Source organism: Camelus dromedarius, chromosome 14 (assembly GCF_036321535.1).
Source record: "Camelus dromedarius isolate mCamDro1 chromosome 14, mCamDro1.pat, whole genome shotgun sequence".
Lineage (NCBI taxonomy): Eukaryota > Metazoa > Chordata > Mammalia > Artiodactyla > Camelidae > Camelus > Camelus dromedarius.
The window spans coordinates 18,855,872-18,874,386 of record NC_087449.1 but is presented as its reverse complement, the minus strand read 5'-3'; the positions used below and the strand labels follow the sequence as shown (position 1 = coordinate 18,874,386).

At 35.6% G+C, this 18,515-nt stretch overlaps 1 protein-coding gene across 4 annotated transcripts in view; it reads left to right on the top strand.

Annotated features, from left to right (window-relative positions):
- The window catches only part of LRRC7 (leucine rich repeat containing 7), a 430,080-nt gene extending 411,880 nt beyond the window's left edge, over positions 1-18,200 (top strand). For all 4 annotated transcript variants that reach the window (XM_064493462.1, XM_064493461.1, XM_064493460.1 and 1 more), the window contains 3 exons: positions 5,771-5,845; positions 15,679-15,769; positions 17,880-18,200. In XM_064493462.1, the coding sequence (XP_064349532.1) occupies positions 5,771-5,845; positions 15,679-15,769; positions 17,880-17,941 (228 nt within the window). In that variant the 3' untranslated portion in view covers positions 17,942-18,200. The remainder of the gene's footprint in view (positions 1-5,770; positions 5,846-15,678; positions 15,770-17,879) is intronic.
- The last annotated feature ends 315 nt before the right edge of the window (positions 18,201-18,515 follow it).

The following is an 18,515-nucleotide window of genomic DNA, read 5'->3' as shown; positions in this document are numbered from 1 at the left end:
AAAAGCATATTTCACACATTGAAGCTGCAATTCCCTTAAGACAAGTTCTATTTTGGTGTCTACATTTACAATAGCTGAGACTGTCACAGTCATTCACCTTCATCGTTAAAAAGCCATATAAAGTTCCTTTCTCCTCTAAAGTTAGAAAGTTAAATGTTGGTCTTGTAGGCTAACTTTCTGAGTCCTTCAAGGTTTATGTCCAGAGGTATAGAGGCTAGGCAACCAGTAAGACAAGTTCAGATCTTAACACTGTGAAAACTTCCCATACTCATCCTTTTTCAGAATTACTTGTGAAAAGTAAAACTTTTAAAAAAAAACCTATCATGAGTACTTTTGGAAAAACCCTTTATGACTTGCATGAAGACTGGTTTGAAAAATGGAGAAGAAATGTGAAACAGCAACAGCTCATGCCCGTCTGTAGCCTCCAGCCAGCGCTCTCTGAATTAGTTTTGGTTCAAACCATGGGGGTCACTCTGTGATGAATGAGTCCACGAGGTCTGTGTCCATCTCAGTCACACCCAGATATTGGTGTCCGAGGGGAGGAAAGACTTGCATTCTTTGGAAAGGAATACAACATTTATCTTGTTCTCTTGTGAGAGGCCCTCTAGAGATGGTGCTCAGGGAAGACAATTATTCTGTCAAACCACTGAGGAACATGAAAGCTGGTCGTGAGGTGCAACACGTTAGAAAAATATACCCAGAAATGCCATAAGCCATTAACTAGATTCTAGCCCATTGCTATAGTACTGATGCTCCTGATTTGGAGCTACCAAAGGAATTAGCCTCTAAAAGTCACTAAGAACAATCAGAAAACCCTCTTATTGGGGCCCAAGTCCACTACTGAGAGTAAACAATAATTGGGGCCACCGTCACTGAGAGCTACCACTAGGAAACCACAGATGATATAGGAGAGATTTTCCAGCCCTCTTTCCCTCCTCTTACCCAAATAAAAGATTCAAATCCTCTTATCTGCTGGGAATTCAAGGGAAAGATAAACATTGGCCTTTGCACATACTCTAGACTAAGAGTAAAGAAGAATTTCCTAACAATAAATCTGGTACAGTTGGAAGACTTAGAAATCCCTCCATGAGGGCTTTGCTGGGTAGAAAGACCTTGGATTGTAGCTCAACCTTCAGACTTTGAATAATTATGGTTACATTTATTGACCCTATCCTGAAGACCCTCCGCTGTACTAAGCATCTTGTATGTATTCAATCTAAAAACTATGAGGTATAAACCATTATTATACCCACTTTATGGATGAGGAAAAGTTAAGTACCCAAACTTAACTTGCCCAAGGTCACCAATTTATAAATGGTGAACACAGACAGGCTAACTCCAGAGCTATGCTCTTACTCACTTCTTACACTACATAGTAAGCAAGATGTGTTAGCCACATCCTAACCCTAGCACCTGTGAATGTGTTACGTTACATGGCAAAGGGGATTTACAGGTGAGATTAAATTGCGAAATTTGAGATGAGATTTTCCTGGATCCAGGTAGGGCCAATCTAATCACACGGGTCCTTAAAAACAGAATCTTTTGTTGGCCGTGGTCAGAGGCCATTGTCAGAAGGAGATGTGAATGTAGAAGAATGGTCAGAGAGACACACGATTGCTGACTTTGAAGATGGAAAAAGGGAACCATGAGCCTAGGAATGTGGACACTTCCTAAAAAGCTGAAAAAGGCAAGGAAGCAGTTTCCCCAGGAAATTCCCGGAAATAATGCAGCCCTGCCAACCACACCTTTGTTGTAGCCCAGTGAGAACTGACTTAGATGTCTAACCTAAGTTTGTGGTAACTTATTACAGCAGCAGCAAAAATACAAACAAACAAGAAAAAAAAACATCTAATACACACTACTCACTGGGAAAGAGTTACTGAGGTATTTCCTTTCCTTGGGCAAAATGGTTTTGCAATAGCCTTAGGTACATAGGTGGTTTCACCAGTTTGAATGTATTGCATGATAGCCTGTCCCACATTTAACATTCTGCCAGACGTTACAAGAAATGAGCATATGGTAGATCTTGCCAACAGTTATAAAATTGATCAGATGCCATGGTTTGGATCTTTGATACACACAAGATGGCTCACTGCTGTTTGGAAGTTAGGAGATGGCTTTTTACCAAACAGAAGGATGTTATTGTTCTAATTTTCAGAATATGAATAGTCTAATGATAACGATTTCTCACCAAAATCTGTCACTAGTGTCAAAGTATGCTTTGAAGTGTCAGAATAAAATGATTTGCTGAAGGGTGACACAGTGCTACAATGAACTTTTTCAAAACAGTGTCAAAGTTTTCATTATTTCTCATCAATATTCATCATAACAGAAACCACAAAATGGGTTCAGAGTTATTTAGTCTGTTTCATATGGCACTGTTTATATACATAAATACAGTGCAAAATCAGGGCACTGGCCTTTTCAGGCAGTCTTTTGGGAAGCATTCCACCTCCACAGATAATGAATGCTACGGACCCTTATCAAACGTAACACACTCATTGCTTCCTATCCATTTCGACTAATGTGGCCATATGCTGGCTGATAGGACATACATATAGAAAAAAAGGAAACCATACCAAATGGGCAGTAGCAATTTCTTTGTTGATAAAATTTATTGATTGAAAAGAAATATTAAAGCTTTAGAAAATAGCAATAAATGCTCCAGAAGACTCAGGTCACCATAAGGGTAAGCTTCAAAGCGAGCCCTCGGAACAGCGGTTGAATCCCGCAGAGCTTTGTGATGGATGAAATTAAACCTGCCACAGACGCTACATTTGTATTCTTTCAGCAGTCAGGTTGTGGAGTGTTGCTAGTTCCTCTCAGCACTGCAGATATGAGGACCATAATTTAGCTCCTATGGTCTGGATTCATACAAACATTATTAAAACTGTTGCCATAAAATGAGTTGATGAAAGGCAATCAAAATTAACTAGGTAGCACAGACTGACTGCTGGGATAAAGTAATAGTCAGAACAACATCACCTTCAGCACCCAGAGATGCAGAGCTTGTTTTGGGCAATAGTGTCAATTGCCCTGTGTACAGAGACCCCAGGAGCAAAGGGGGGACCACCAGGGGGACTGCATACACATACGGTGTCCTGGATTGATGGAGTATGAGAGTTATGTGCCCAGCTTGAAAAGGGCTGTTGAGATTCTATTCATTTTCATAGTCAGTGCCATTCACTGTCCAGTGGTTTCAACATTGTGCCTTATTTAACTGTCTTTTTCAAACAACCAGTTTTCCTTCTGAACTGACCATTTGTACAACTGAACTGACTAAACTAGCTGTTTGAACAGCACTACAAATAGTAGCACCATTAATCTAAATTTCTTAACTTTTTGTTACTGTTTTCTTAATGCTATAAGTAGTGTCTAATTATTGTAGAAAAATTAGAAAACACAGATCAGCAAAAATAAATAAATTATATACATATATGTGTATATATAATGTCTCATTACCCAGTACAACCACTGCTCATGTTTAGGAGTATATCCTTTCAGATACTTCCCCATACAAATACACAGATAAACATATTTCAGCAAAAATAGTATTATATAACACACACTGTTTCATAACTAGCTTGTTTTGCTAAGCACTAGAGTACTTTTATATCGCCATCCAGAACTCCATTTTAAATGACCACATAACATTCTATTGTATAGATTTACCATCATTTATTTAATCAATTCCCTGTTATTATTTAGGTGTGGTTTGTAAGTTTTATTATTACAAATAATTCTATGATGAATATATTAGTAAATATATATTGCACACTTACGCAGTTATTTCCTTAAGATAAATTCCAGAAGTCTAATTACTCGTTAAAGTTGTGCAGTTTTCTTAACATGTTGATGCCTATCTGTAGTTTCAATTTTGAGAAGGAAAACATTAAAATCAGAAAGATAAACATCATTCAGCAGCCTTAAATTAATGTTTCATAAAAATCTGAAATGCTAAATTAAAACATATAGAAATATTTTAATGAGGTTTTGTTTGTTAAACCATTTACACATTCACACACACATATACATACACAAAGTTATCAGCTGAAGTGAGAGTCATTAAGTTTACAGATCAACAAATGAAATTATTTTCTAAATAACAGGCAGAGACATTAAAATACTATCTTCTATTAATACTTAGGAATTTAAAATAGTAATAAGAGCTGTATTGGTATAATTCACATACCGTAAAATTCACTCTTTTAAAGTGTACAATTAAATGGTTTTTCATATATTCACAGAATTGTGCAACCATAGCCACTATCTAATTTCAAATCCCTTTTATTACCTCAAAAAGAAATATGTACATGTTGTCATTTCCTGGTCCCCTGCTTCCAGCCCCTAGCAGACACTAATCTGCTTTCTGTTTCTATGTATTTGCCTCTTCTTGATATTTCACATAAATGGAATCATACAACGTGTAGCCTTTTGTGACTGGCTTCTTTCACTTAGCATAGTGTTTTCAAGGTTCGTCAGTGTCCTCAGTGCTTCATTCTTTCTATTGCCAAATAATATTCCACTGAATAGATACACATTTTGTGTATCCACTCCTCAGTTCATTCTTAGAATGTCAATTAATATCTTGTCCCCATCATGTTTAAAATACTTCAGTGGCTCCCCAAACTGATAAGGTTGTCTATTAAAAGCCCATCTTGACCTGGCCATAACTACTTTGGGGGGGGGGTTGATCTGATCTCCCAACCCCTTCTGCTCAAATCCTTCCACAACCACTGCAGTCATAATAGGACTACTTGCAGTGTCCTGAGTGGAGCAGGACTTTTGTATGTGCTGTCCCTTGTATGCAGAATTCCCTTCCTTATCTGTGTGGATGCCTTTTGCTTGTCCTTTATGATTCAGCTGCCAGACATCTCCTCCTCTTGGAAGCCCCAACACATTAAAGATAAGCTGAATGCAACATTTTAAATAATCTGTTATACTTCTGTCATAATTAGAAGCCCTGACACTAAAGATAAACTGGATGCAACTTTTCAAATATATATTACAACACTTGTCCCATCATTTTATAATTGTTGGTCTTCTTGACTTTTATCCTACCATATTGTGAGCTCATTGAAGCCAAAAATTATACTCTGTATATCTCAATAACACTAGCATTCAATGCCTACCATATGGTAGACCTTCAATAAATGTTTGCTTTGTATACATGGCCAGCAAAATTAATTTGACTTTTCTATAAACTAAATCAATTTTGGAATTTTGTAACTATGTATACATAAACTTTATATTTAAAATTCATGTCTGAATTTTCTTATGTTTAATTTGTTCATTCTATTTTAAAATTCTCAGTAACATATGAAATAATAATCATTAAAATAAACCAGTATTATATGTAATTCTAGTAAAGTTTTTAAAGTGTACATTGAATTTACAATCTATCAAATAGGAGACATTTTCAATGATGGGTAACTTAGGAAAGTTTCGAAAGTTGTACAAAAGATGGTTTAGCATCATATTTCAAATTATTTAAAAAATTAAGAATATGCCATGAAATTAATTTATAAATCAGAAGTACACTTTAAAAACAAAATGAGCTTTTTTAATGCAAGTAAAGATGTTGCTTGTCTTAAACTTAGAGAGTGGTGCCTTGCTTAAAATACTATAATAATCTTACTATAATAATCTTTGAAGCTTGCATGTGTAAACTTTTTAATGGTTTCACTGTTTTCTGTGTGAATGAAAAGTTTTGTAAGTAAGCCTAGGTCTTGAAAATATAATCCTAACCTCTGTTACTTCTGACTTATAGGGTATCTTTGTTACTAGGGTTCAGCCTGATGGACCAGCATCCAACCTGCTGCAGCCCGGTGATAAGATCCTTCAGGTAAGACATATTAAAAGCAGTGCTTTCCAGTGCCAACACTGCAGCAAATATGCACACATGTTATTAAGTTGAATGACTTGACTTAAACGATTGAAAGTAAGTTCTTCTTACATTTCTTATTTGCCCTTATTATTTGGAGGTTGAGAGTCAGATCAGAAACCAATTCAGTCTGCTACAATCCTGTATTCCCAGTACTTGGCACATGGCAGATGTCCTGCATATTTTTGTTTAAATGAATGGTATTATTTGATAATGTAAGAAGAATCGATACATACAAGAATCTATGCATAGTTATCAAGTATAAGTAAGAATATCGAAGTACCCAAATAGAGTATGTATGTGATTTTAGATAAGGGAGAAAGGACTGATCCATATGTAATTTCTTACAAGTAAGCTTATTGCTGTTTGAATAATATGAAATACGTGGTTATAGCTCTCCAATCTCCCTGTTCAGATGTTTGAACACAAGTTCAGCTGTATATAAGGTGGTCTTTTTAAATGTTTTGTGTGCTGGTGGGGAGGGTGTAGCTCAGTGGTAGAGTGTGTGTTTAGCACGCACAAGGTCCTGAGTTCAATTCCCAGTACCTCTGTTAACAATAATAATAAAATATAAAAATAAATAAATAAACCTAATTAACCCCCCACCACAAAAGTAAATAAATAAACAGATGTATTATGTGATGGGAAAAGATGTTTCTCTAACTTAAAGCTCTGCATATCAGAAAAGGGTCGCTCCAGTGCACAGTTAGTTATAGATGCTTACTATAGCCTCATCCATTTTGCATTCTTTGTCCTTTCTGAATTCAATTCCACTTAATCATTTCCTACATCACAGGGAAAGGCTCTTAAGTACCGTCAATTTATTTAAGATTGAATATTTTGACTTAACCTCCCCACCCCCCCGCAGAAATTTCCCATTATGTAACTGGTTGGAACTGTCTAACATTGTAGAGATTTGATCATCTGCAGAAATTATAAAAATGGTTCAACATAATAAACAAGATGTAAGGACACTGGGAAGACAGGATGCGTGAGAAAGTAGCCTTCTAGTCAGGTGGTTCCAAAGGCTCCACTCAGCTCATCTCTGAGATCTTTTACCTCATATTTATTGAACTGTCTCAAAAAATCCTAGAAAAGTAGAAGCCCTATATATAATATAGATAGATGATAGATAAACTGCCTTAACTTTTATTCTCACAAATATTTTAAACTAATTAGCAAGATCATGAAAATTCAAGTCTTCAAAAATAGTAATTATCTGAAAAGACTAAGAGTTGCCCCAGCCTGTGGCAATATCAGTAGAAATACCATCCAAAACGTCCAAGTCCATTCCATTCAGGCAGAAAACCAAGCCAGCAGTAGTTCTTTGGAGTCAAAACATTGAAACAAAAAAAGACATATAAAGTAATTTTTAAAATTTCTCTACCACTTTATCAAAGTTCTATATTTTTAACTGCCTAGCTAGCCCTTTGAGCTTAAGCATTTTATATCATGTCTGTAGAACTCACACTCATTATGTGTAGAATGAACTGTGGTTTATACTACATCTGAGATCTTCCTGCTCAAAAATTCAATTTTATCAATTTCCGTGGAAAACAGCCTAGAACAAATTGACAATGTAACTCCTTAACACTTGACACATGCTTCTGTTTAGCAAAGGAAATGGCTAGTTTTTTTAGTTTTTTTGTTTTTGTTTTCCTCTCTACTGAATTTCAAAGAGATCATCTTGAGTCTGTAAAAAGTGAAGCCGGTTAATCTCAGATCTCTGATGTCTTAGAATGCCAGGCTGAGTAGAGAAGCATTCCAGAGCTTGAGACAAGTTTGGGGAGTTGCCTTCATCCATGATAGAATAAAAGAAAGATTTTCCCCTCCAGATTCAGGAAATAAATATACTTAAATGGCTATAAAAAATGTTACACGGACATAGATGATGTAGATACAGATGTAGATATCCTGCAGAAGGGGAAGGAGAATGAAGGTAATATCTAGTTGCAGGGTTAGAACACTCCTGGCTGTGAAATTCCAGAAGGGTGCAGTGTGGGGAAACTGGGCTTTAGTGTTTCTAGTCCGTGAGAGGTAGCGAGCAACAGCAAGGGGCACAGAGGAACGAACTCCTAACGCAAGAACTAAGGAGAAACTATAAGCCTGTCGGTTAAAAGCCACAGAAACTGCAGAAGAGCTGCACCTGCTTGTCTCTTCTCTCCACAAACGACTATCAAGGATGTAACCTTTTATTTTTGGCAACAGAACTCATTTGTGTCTAATACAATAAAATCAAAGTCCATTTTCAGTGAAAGAAAAATACACATAGGCCTTAGTCAACTAAATGGCTGTATTTACAGTTTCATTCATACCAGTCAAAAAGCACAAGTGGCCAATTGTACTCTCTGAAGGAAACAAAAATGGCTAATAATTCAAAGCTGAAATCATTGCCAATATCAGATGCTAAGAAAGCAAATTATATTCTTGTCTCTTGATAACACTGGGACTTTCAGTTTAAAGAGCACTGGGAAAAATGAGTTTGCAACGTTGAGTTATCTGTCACTTACAAGATCGTTAGAATATATCCTTCCTGGAGAAAATTTACTTACAAAATATAATGACAATTTAAAACCTGGAAAATCAAGGGAAAAGGGAAAAAACTAAAAAAACAACGATTGAGCGCCTATTTAAGTGATGGCAGTTACTCGGTTTGATCTAACTCAGTAGTAGCAACAGCAAAAGAGACAGACCCTCCCCAAATTTCCTTCAAACCCAGAATATATTATGTAAGAGCCATCTTTCTTTTTCTGTAACTCTTTTTACCTACTAGTCTCTTCTTATTCTGCTATGGTATTCTGAGCATGTTATTTGAATACAGGAAGGGATGGTGTTAATTAAAACATATTCACATAATTCTTCTGTCATTTTACTCTTCATTTTCCTAGAATAGATACTATAACTAATGAGCATATTCTCATGCTTAGCACAGGAAGTCATTTTGCTTTAAGAAACTATGGCTTGAAATCTGTGCTGGGGGAACTGACCTCTCACAGCCTTGCCTTAAGCAGAATTCTAGAAGAGTGAGAGAGAACAAGTGAAGGCACATGGACCATAAATAATAATGTTATTCAGCTTAACCATGTGAATCTGCTGATATTTGACCAATTTTAAGTGGAAGTTTTGTTGGTTAACATCATAGTCTCTTTTTATTAACATTCTTTCCAGTTAAAAAAATTCAGTCTAATTCCTTATACAGTTTACAATTTAAAACATCTTTAAATATAGGAAACTCTTAATTACAGTACCTCTGCCGAAAAGATGAATAGACTGGAAAAAAAAGAATATACTGTACTTGAGAGTTAACATGACTCACAGTTACAGCCTACAGTTCACTTGTAAATACGTTGTGTTCTATTTTATCATGGTAGTCAACCTCCTCCTCCTCCTCATTTACCTGCCCCCTTCCCTAGACAAGAGCCTAGCTTTGGCAGAAGAGAAATCAAATGATTTATAATCAGTTTATGACATCCATATTTTACCAGTCATCAAAATAGACTTTTCTAATATAAAGTATATTAATATGATACCCAGTTGAAGATAATTTCATCTGTCTTGGAATTTCTAATCCAAAATCTATTCCTAGTCTGTGGCTATATCTTTAAGATACCAAAATAGAATAATCAAAGAGATGATAATTCAGACAAACCAGATATTTCCCTTTTTATCTACTCTTGAAATACCTTGGTCCTGCAATTCATATAGACAAGTCAAGAAACCACTATCAACAAATACATCTGTCAAGTTTCAGTTCATTGCTGGTAGGTTGGGTCAGAGCAGGACATCAAGAGGGTTTCCCCTTGGTGGAGCAGGAGTTGCTCCAGGCTAAACAGAGAGAAAAGGAGGCTGACTAAGAGGAGGAGTGCCTGTGGGCTAGACTTTCGGGGCAGAGGTGAGAGGCTTGGAACCGGGGAGTATGGAGTCTGAGAGGGGAGAGGGATCACAGGGGTGAAGAAGGAAAACCCTACGGTTTTAAAGTTTCTCACTGAGATGCAGAATTCAGACATGCACGTGGCTTGGCATAGGGATGCGATGGAGAAGGAGATAGTGAGTTACAGCTTTCAAGGCACAGAATGTGAAAAGAAAGTTTAGACTTCCCAGAAGTCTAAATGAAATGTGTCCGTGGATGGCTGGGTCAGTTGTGTACAGACATACGGTGCCATATCTGTATACAACCACTGAATTACATCTTCCTGGTCTGAATGGGAGTTTTACACCTCTTTAAATGACCAGTGCTGTGGTTAGCTGCTAACAATATTATCTTACTTAGCTAAAGTTTATTTACCCAACAACTTCAAACAAACAAAATGCTTTTGAGAAGCCATAATTACTGTCACAAAACCCACGCAGTAAATCGCATGCCTTTAATTAGTAAGAGAGACTTTATTTCATACTTGCAGTCTTTTGCCTAGTTTTCCAGACCACCAAGAAGAAAGCCTCTGGATCCAGACACATTGCCAGAAGCAAGAAGTCATAGCCAACAGCTTCACTGTCCAGGAAAAGAGAGGAACATCTTTAAAAAAAAAAAAAAATTCAAAAAGTACAGCAGGGTCATTCAGTACAGTGTTTCCCAATGGAATCCCTTAAGATATCTTTTTGAAATAGAATTTCTTACTCAAATAAGTTGCAAGGCCACCTCAGATTCTATCTCTTGTTTCAGAATTTCACAATATTCTAAGTCTAGTCTGTGGCTGTAAGAAGAGCCTGGGAAATCTTACAAACTTATATTTCCCAATATGTTTAAGCATACAACCCTCTTAAGCAACATCAATCAAACACTTCCACGGAACACACTTTGGGAACTGTTTCTTATCAAAGCAACTAACTAGGTTCACAGCTTTATCCCAAAGATTGTTCATGTTCATAATTATTATCATGAGTCATTAAGAATGGGTTACAGGATGTTTATTTCTCTAAATTTTAAAAAATTTCTCCCCAAGAGGACAACCAAAAGCCAGGTTATGGTTAGAATGAAGTGTGGGACCCCTAAAGAAATGAACTTAAAATATTTGGAAACTTCACTAAAACATTTCCCAAAAAGGCTAAAAAAGTGAACACTTCTCTACAGTTGATCTTATTTGGTGGTTGAAAATCAAAAACATCGGAAAGGCTGAGGGAAAGGTGGGCAGGGGGAGTAGGTTGGGGGCGGGGGGATTCAGTATCATGTAACTCGGTGTTCAGAGACATTATTGCTTATAATGATATATTTGAAAAAAATTTAAATAGTTTAGTTAGAAGACAACCAAAAATAATTTTTTTAATGTGTATGGTTTTATACACTAGAGTTTCACTGCATATCTATTTCCAGTTGGTTTATTCATAATGTATACAGTTCAGCACAGATAACTAACAGTGATTGAGCAAATACTTCTGCAAATCAAAAAAAATAATATTGAGGTACTAAGTAAAACATAAAAGCCAATAAATACAAGTTCATTAAGCTGGTTCTAACTTCCATAATTTGGCTGAAATAAAAATAACATTACTTAAGCACCCATGTTCTGTCACTTATAACACACAGTGACCACGCGAGGTATTTGTTGTTGACAGAAGTTAAATAATTTATTTCAGCTTCTTCCATTATGGAATACTGATTTGATTGGAGCAAATTTTACTGATAGCATCATATTCATCCCATTTACTATTTACTGATTTGGAAAACATGGGTTAAATGCCCACTATGTACAAAGTGTTGTGCCAAGCAGTGTGAACAGTGTAATAGGGAATGTAACTGTTTCTGCCTTCACTCATTCTAGCTCGGGGAGTAGACATGTCCAAAACTGCACAGAGCAGAGACAGGAAAAATACTGAATTCAAACACGTAGTTAAAAATCAATTCCCAGTCTGCCTTCTTTTAACAGCAAGTTCTCCACCAAAATAGAGACCAACCTGGCTGAAAAGAGTCCCCTGAAAATGAGAGGTTGATTGTGCAGTTCTTTTCGTGGTAAAATAAAAGAAATAAAGTGTAGTTTATTGGAGAACTGCTTGCAAACCAAGATAGGGAATTCATTTGTTAGAGATGTTCATTCAATACATTTGATAAGAAGAAAACAGTCATTTTAAAATCAAAGCAGACAAGAAAGGTAACTATCTTCTGGATTACTATGTATTATCAGTTCCATGCCTGAATTTCTATATAAATAATAGACAAAGTCTTCAGTTCAGTCTTTTCTATCTTGCCATCTCTTGTTTTTTTTTTTTTTTGAGCCTAAATTCATGAAACATTCAAACTACAGTACATGTGTGCACCAGACAGAAGAAAAATTCTTATCTATGTTTTATTCCATGAAGGTTTTTAATACTGCAGTAAAAGTCACTAAGACTTCAAACTTTCTCACATTTAAAAAGTGCAAAGTAAATTTTTCTTGGGAACTGTAAGAATTTAAGGCCTGTAGTTCAGATTCTTAATAGAAAGGAAAAATTTTCAAGTGACTTGGCATACAGTCAATGTAGTATTGATTATACAGTGTGCTCAGCTCTAAAAATATCCTAATATTTAATGAGAGTGCTCTGGCAGATCAAAATTCTGCAGTGGGAATTAATTCCAGGAAGCTAATGTGAAACATAATTATAATTACCTAAGATTCTCACTGTTTGGTCTAATAATGTCTGTCTGTCAGGGTTAGAAGAGATGAAGACTTTCCCTGCAGCTCTGATTTGGTTGCTGGTACTTTTCTGTTTTCCCTCATCCCAAGGACTATAGACATTCAAAATACAAGGTTACTAATGTATATCTAACATATAAAATACATGTGTCCTGGCCCTTTAAATATTTGTCCTTTAAGGTGAGTTCAAATCATCCTCAAATCACATACCAAGTCTCTAATCCCATTTTTCTTCTGGATTCTAAAAAAGAATCCTGCTGTCTTGACTGGATAATCCCACCAATTTTGTGGCCAAGCCTTCTCAGAAACTACTTTTTTAATATAAAGCTTTGAATAATAAGAATACAACAAAATTCCTGGGAGAATTACAGCGTCCTCTGGAGAAATCTGTAGTATAAACACTCATAATTTATCCACTTAACCAAACATTTACCAGAAGAAAATGAAAGATAAATCCAGGAAGGAACAAGAGGATGAAATCCAGAAGCCAAGTATGTTTTACAGTAAATTGATGAGCTGTAACTGCAAAGCTCTACTTTTTGTTGGAATTGCAAATATTATTTTCATTAACCCTCCATCTTTTCATGTCCAAATCATGAAAAAGGGCAATTAAAATTAAAAAAACATTTTGTGGCACAGATGTCAAGTGGAATTAAAACAACAAAGGATATATTCTGGAAATAACATAAAAATTATAGTAATATGATCATCTGTACTTTGAAATCAGCTAAAGCCAGAAACTCATTAATTATATATTCTTGAAGCATAAAATTTTCAGGATATCTTTTCTTTCCTAGATTGTTTTCTTATTAGCTTCATTTTGACTTAATAAGCCATTTATTTCTCATTTTTCATAAAGTTGCTATTTCCTCAAAATTGCACATGTTTTATTATAATCCATGATAGACCCTGTGTTTATATAAAACATGTATGTAGCCAAATGTGGCAATATATTTTAAAATGTTACTAATTTAGCATTTATTCTTCAGATCATCTTTGCATTTATACTAAATGTATATTCAAAATATCAAATGCATAAATGTAGGTTCCCAGGCAGCCCCTAGTTGTGGTCTTTTAAATAGGTCTCTTGAGATTCACCAAAGCTCTGATTTAGATCCAAAACATTTCTGGGGACTAGAATTACAGGTAGAGTCCTAATGTTTATTTGACTCAGTGATCTAATTTACCAACCTGCTTATTTCCTACTGGGAAATCGGATCTTTATTTGTGTTTCCAACTACATAACTCTCATTTGTACTTACAAAGCATGAAAACTAAAAGCTGATGTTTTAAAGCGATGTTAAAAGCTAATTTATACAAGGGGTCTCTCTAGCCTTGAATTGGAACCTGGACTTTGGGTTTGACATCTTGAAGCCTGGTTTATTGGAAATGTGGAAACAGACCCAGATTCGAGACCAGAATCAATCTAGCTATACCTTTTCCCTGTTCTTTCCTCTGTGCTGCAGAAAGCTAGGTTAATTGGAACACCTAGAAAATACTTGATCCCCTTGGATTTCTTGCTCCCTTTGTGAGCACTCTACCCTGATCCCCTTCAGGATGACCCTTTCTATTTCTCCTCCTCCCAGTTTTCCTGTCCCTCTAGCCCCTCAACGCATTGTTCTCGGGAGAATCTTTGTTCTTTAGTTCAGTCGTCAGGCTAGAGCCAGCTTTCTGCCATCCTCTAGCAGGAAGGAGTTGGCTCTGTTTCACCTTTCCTTCCCTCACTTCTGACAGATTTTCCTAGATGCCCAGGTTGGCAGGTCAGTTCTGCTCTACACATCCAAACCGCAACCCCATCCTGCCCCTCTAGCTAGATTTCCCTTCTTCCACAATGCTCCCTTTGAAAGGTATGTTCTGATAACCCTCTCGGTGTTCTGTGTGGTAAATACCAGACTACAGTCAAAGCTAACCGCTGTTGCGATGCTGCCCCTCTGCCCTCCTTCCTGAACTCCAGTCTCTTATTTCTAAATGCACGATCAACATTTTCCTTGCTTGTGTTGCCAGTACCACTAACTCTGCTGTCTCGCCAACTAAGCCTGTTGTTTCGCTGAGGTTTCCACTTTCCATTCATGGCAGGACAGTTTGATTCTTGCTTGTTCCTTACACCCTTATCCAATCAGTTGACAAATTTATAGATTCTACCCTAAAAGTTTTCTCCTTTTTAACCTATTCCCTCTCAGGGCTCCTAGCACAGCCCTACCAGGTAGTCTGACCGGTCTTTCTATTTTTTAAAGAGAAAGCTCATATAGGGGTTAAGCTAGTAGGTGATATAGCAATAATTTTTAAGGGAAAAATGTTCATTATTTTACCATGAGGTGCATTGTTAGCGCAGTAGGTAGCGCGTCAGTCCCATATTTTACCATGATCAGTGAAACATCAGTTCAGATCACTGGAAGCAATTGCAGAGTTGTTATTTCAGTGAAGCATTGTGAGAAATAAGAAGGAATATTATGGTATCAGATGAGTCGGCCCTCCCTGTATGTTCTCACTCACGTTGCTTGGCCTCTCTGAGGTGCAACTCTTTCATTTATAAAATAACAGGATTAGCCTAGACCACACAGAAATTAATTCATTTCCAGATGGAATTGGGAACCACCGGTTTAAATAATGAATATATTTGCATTTAGCAATGAGGGAAATAAAAATAGTATTTTTTAATATAAAAGTGTATAAATTAAGAAATTTTCAGTGAGTCAAAAATAACATTTAACTATAGTATATGTTTTGCATGAGTGAAATATTTGACATCATCCATAAAGATGATGGATTTACAACAGTGATTATATGACAAAAAAGGCAATGGTCCTATGGACACTTACGAACCATCTCCATTAAGTTCCTGCAAAAACAAAACAAATTAGAACAACAACAGAACAGCTACCATATTTCAAGTGTATCTATCTGTTCATCACCAGTGTATCTCCATGATTAGCACATGGCTGGGACTGTACCAGGATGACCCTAGGTAGGAAATACTAGATACTTGATAAATATTTGTTGAATTAATAAATTGAGTTGAAACTGGGTGAGATTAATTAGTTGTTTCCATAGTTATAATACTATTGTGAATTTTAAAAACACGTAACTTTTGGTTGCTCAGTACTCCCTTGAATCTTATTATTAAAACAATGATAAAGTGATAAACAAGTATCCTGTATTGATTGTCCTGTTTTATTTGTGTGTTTACAGGCAAATGGACATAGTTTTGTACATATGGAACATGAAAAAGCTGTATTACTACTGAAGAGTTTCCAGAACACAGTAGACCTAGTTATTCAACGTGAGCTTACTGTCTAAATATTTTTTATAAATAGTGAAGATACGTCTAGCCAGACCTAATGTTCAAAAATAAATTTATACATAGAAACAAATTTTGCCAATTGCTGGACCAATGGCAAACATTAGTGCCAAATGTATAAGACTATATGTTAGCACTGATCATCCTTAAAAATGTTAACTATATAAATATGATGTTCATGTGGTTATGTATTAGTTTTAATTGTCAGCCTCTGGCTGTGCATTGGTGCAGTTTTGTTTTTGTTTCTGTTTTTGTTTTTAATCAAATAAGTTTCTTCTTGAAGTGGATTTCATATAATTTCGGAGCACGGAAGCACACACAAGCTCTTTACGAATTCTGCTCTCCATCAGAAACACTGCCTCAAAGTTGTATATGCCTTTATATAGAAAACACAAATATGAAGAGTTATAATTCCCATAAAATATTTCTAGCACAAGGTATATGTTGGCATATATACAAAAAGAGTATAGAGAAAAACAATATTTTCATAAACTAAACATCTCGGATTGAGAAAGAAAATATATCTTAAAATAAGACTTTACTATATTGAATCTTTTTCAATAAAAATTACATGATAATGCCTTATGAGAGTAACTGTACATATGGTATAAAGTGTTTATATTTGGTTCCATATTCATTTGCTAAATTCTCATAACACAGAGTGAAATATTTCATAAATTAGCCATTTATCTCTGGGACCTGAATAAAAATAGTACAAACTAATTTGTTCAATGCCTTTAGTTAATTACAACATATGAAGAGTTAAGAAGCAGACTAAAGGTCATTGTAGATAAATCTTTTTCACCACAAATTTAAGCAGTGAATGATGGGTGGCAGGAAAGGTATTGCTTTATTTCTTTCAAGTTTATGTTGATTATAAACTGTAGCCCCTGTGATTTCTTTACTTGTAAATGTGGAATTTATTTGTGTGTTGCTTTATCTAATTTGCTACTTTTAAATCATTTTAAATGAGTTCGGGGGATTGATAAAATTTATCATTAAGAAAAACTGTTGTTAGAGAAAGCTATGGTGGGTGATAAAACAAACTTTGGTATTTAAATATGAAACTTCAAATATAATTTCTCAGAGCCATGGTCTATCTGTATTATTAATTTCAGTGCCTGTTTTTGTGAGCAGAAATAGAGAAAATACTTTTTTCCCCAAAAAGTTTCAAAGTCTATAATATCAAATTCTGTCTCACTGAAGAGGAAGACAAGCATATTCAATATAGAATTAGTTATTTTTACATTGGAACTGTTTTCCTCTGTAAATGATCAAAATTAATTTTATAATCCTTTAAAAATATTTCTTTTATATATTAGTCATTAATTTGATTAAAATGTTCATTTGAAATTCCAGAATAATTTCCCAGAGTTCATTGTATGCATTCTCTCTCATATTTTCACATAGCTCTTTTTTTTAAATATTTATAATGAATTTACATGCTACTGTCCCAATTGTTTTGTTAGGATTTTCACAATAGTGTCACATAGTGATGTCACCAAAGCTCTGAGAGTAATATTTGTAAGTTAACTGTTTTATGGGGACATTGAAAATACTGTATTTTTGTAGGGTCTATTAAAATGAGTGTCACTTATTAGAAGTACAGTGGTATTTTTTTGGCAATAGAATTTGTCACTTAAGCTAAATGATACTTCACTTTATAGATGATGCACTAATTTTGATGTTGCTTTATGTCAGGGTGACATTATACCATGATTTTATAGGCTTTGACATTTAGCAAATGATTAAATGACTGGCCAATTTAATATGCTTCCCAGAAGTAACTTTTAAATGCATTTAAATATTTAGATAGCTTCTGATGAGAAATGTCTTTCAGAGCCTAATTTTCTTTGTCAAAAACTCACACTAAACCACCATACCCAGTCACTATTATAGGATGATCATCATTAATCAAGTTAGAGGCCCTCACCGGCCTCACAAGATCAAGCAGAGGAAAAACAAACTCATGGGTGTAGTTTAGTGGCAATGAAGCACCTCAGAGTATCCCATTAGTTTTGTTTAATCTTTTGTGGGAGAGGTGGGAGCAGAGCCAGATAAAGGACTTCCCAAGTCTTTTTTCTTATGTCAGGTCTCCACATCCAACCCAGGGCTTCAGAAGATGCTTCTGAGGCCAAGCTGAGAGGATCGTGATCCTAGTAAACACCTCTGCCACTCCTGATGTGACAGCATTGTCTTGGGCCATGCTTTAATGCTTCTTGTTCTCAGGATGAGGAAAAGAGAAAAGGGATCTCTGACCAACTGGGAAAGAAATGTGCCAAAGCCCCTCATTGTCAATTGTACTGCCATGCTGCGTACTGAGAAAAGGCAGGTAATAATGAAAAGAGGCATTTTTTTTTAGATTGACTAAAAAATGAAAAATCACTAATCAGTTAATAGGGAAAAAACATAATTCATTCCACAGGTGAACCAAAACCAATGATTCACTGATTTCTCAGTATTGGCTTTTTTGGAATAACTGGTTTTGCTGTCTGAAATTTTAGAATCTGGTTTATGTTAACAAAAACAACACAAAAGTTAAAGGTGTGCGTTTAAAAAAAGGAAATTCAATAACCACAAAAAAGGAGTGGAATTCATGATGACTCCAATAGACTCAGCTTAGTCTTTGATTTTTATTGGGATCTTTTAGCTGAGGAAGCTCTCTGTACCTGACAGCTCAGTAAGACAGAACAGAGGAGAATGAGAAAAATCAAAGGTGGAAGGAATA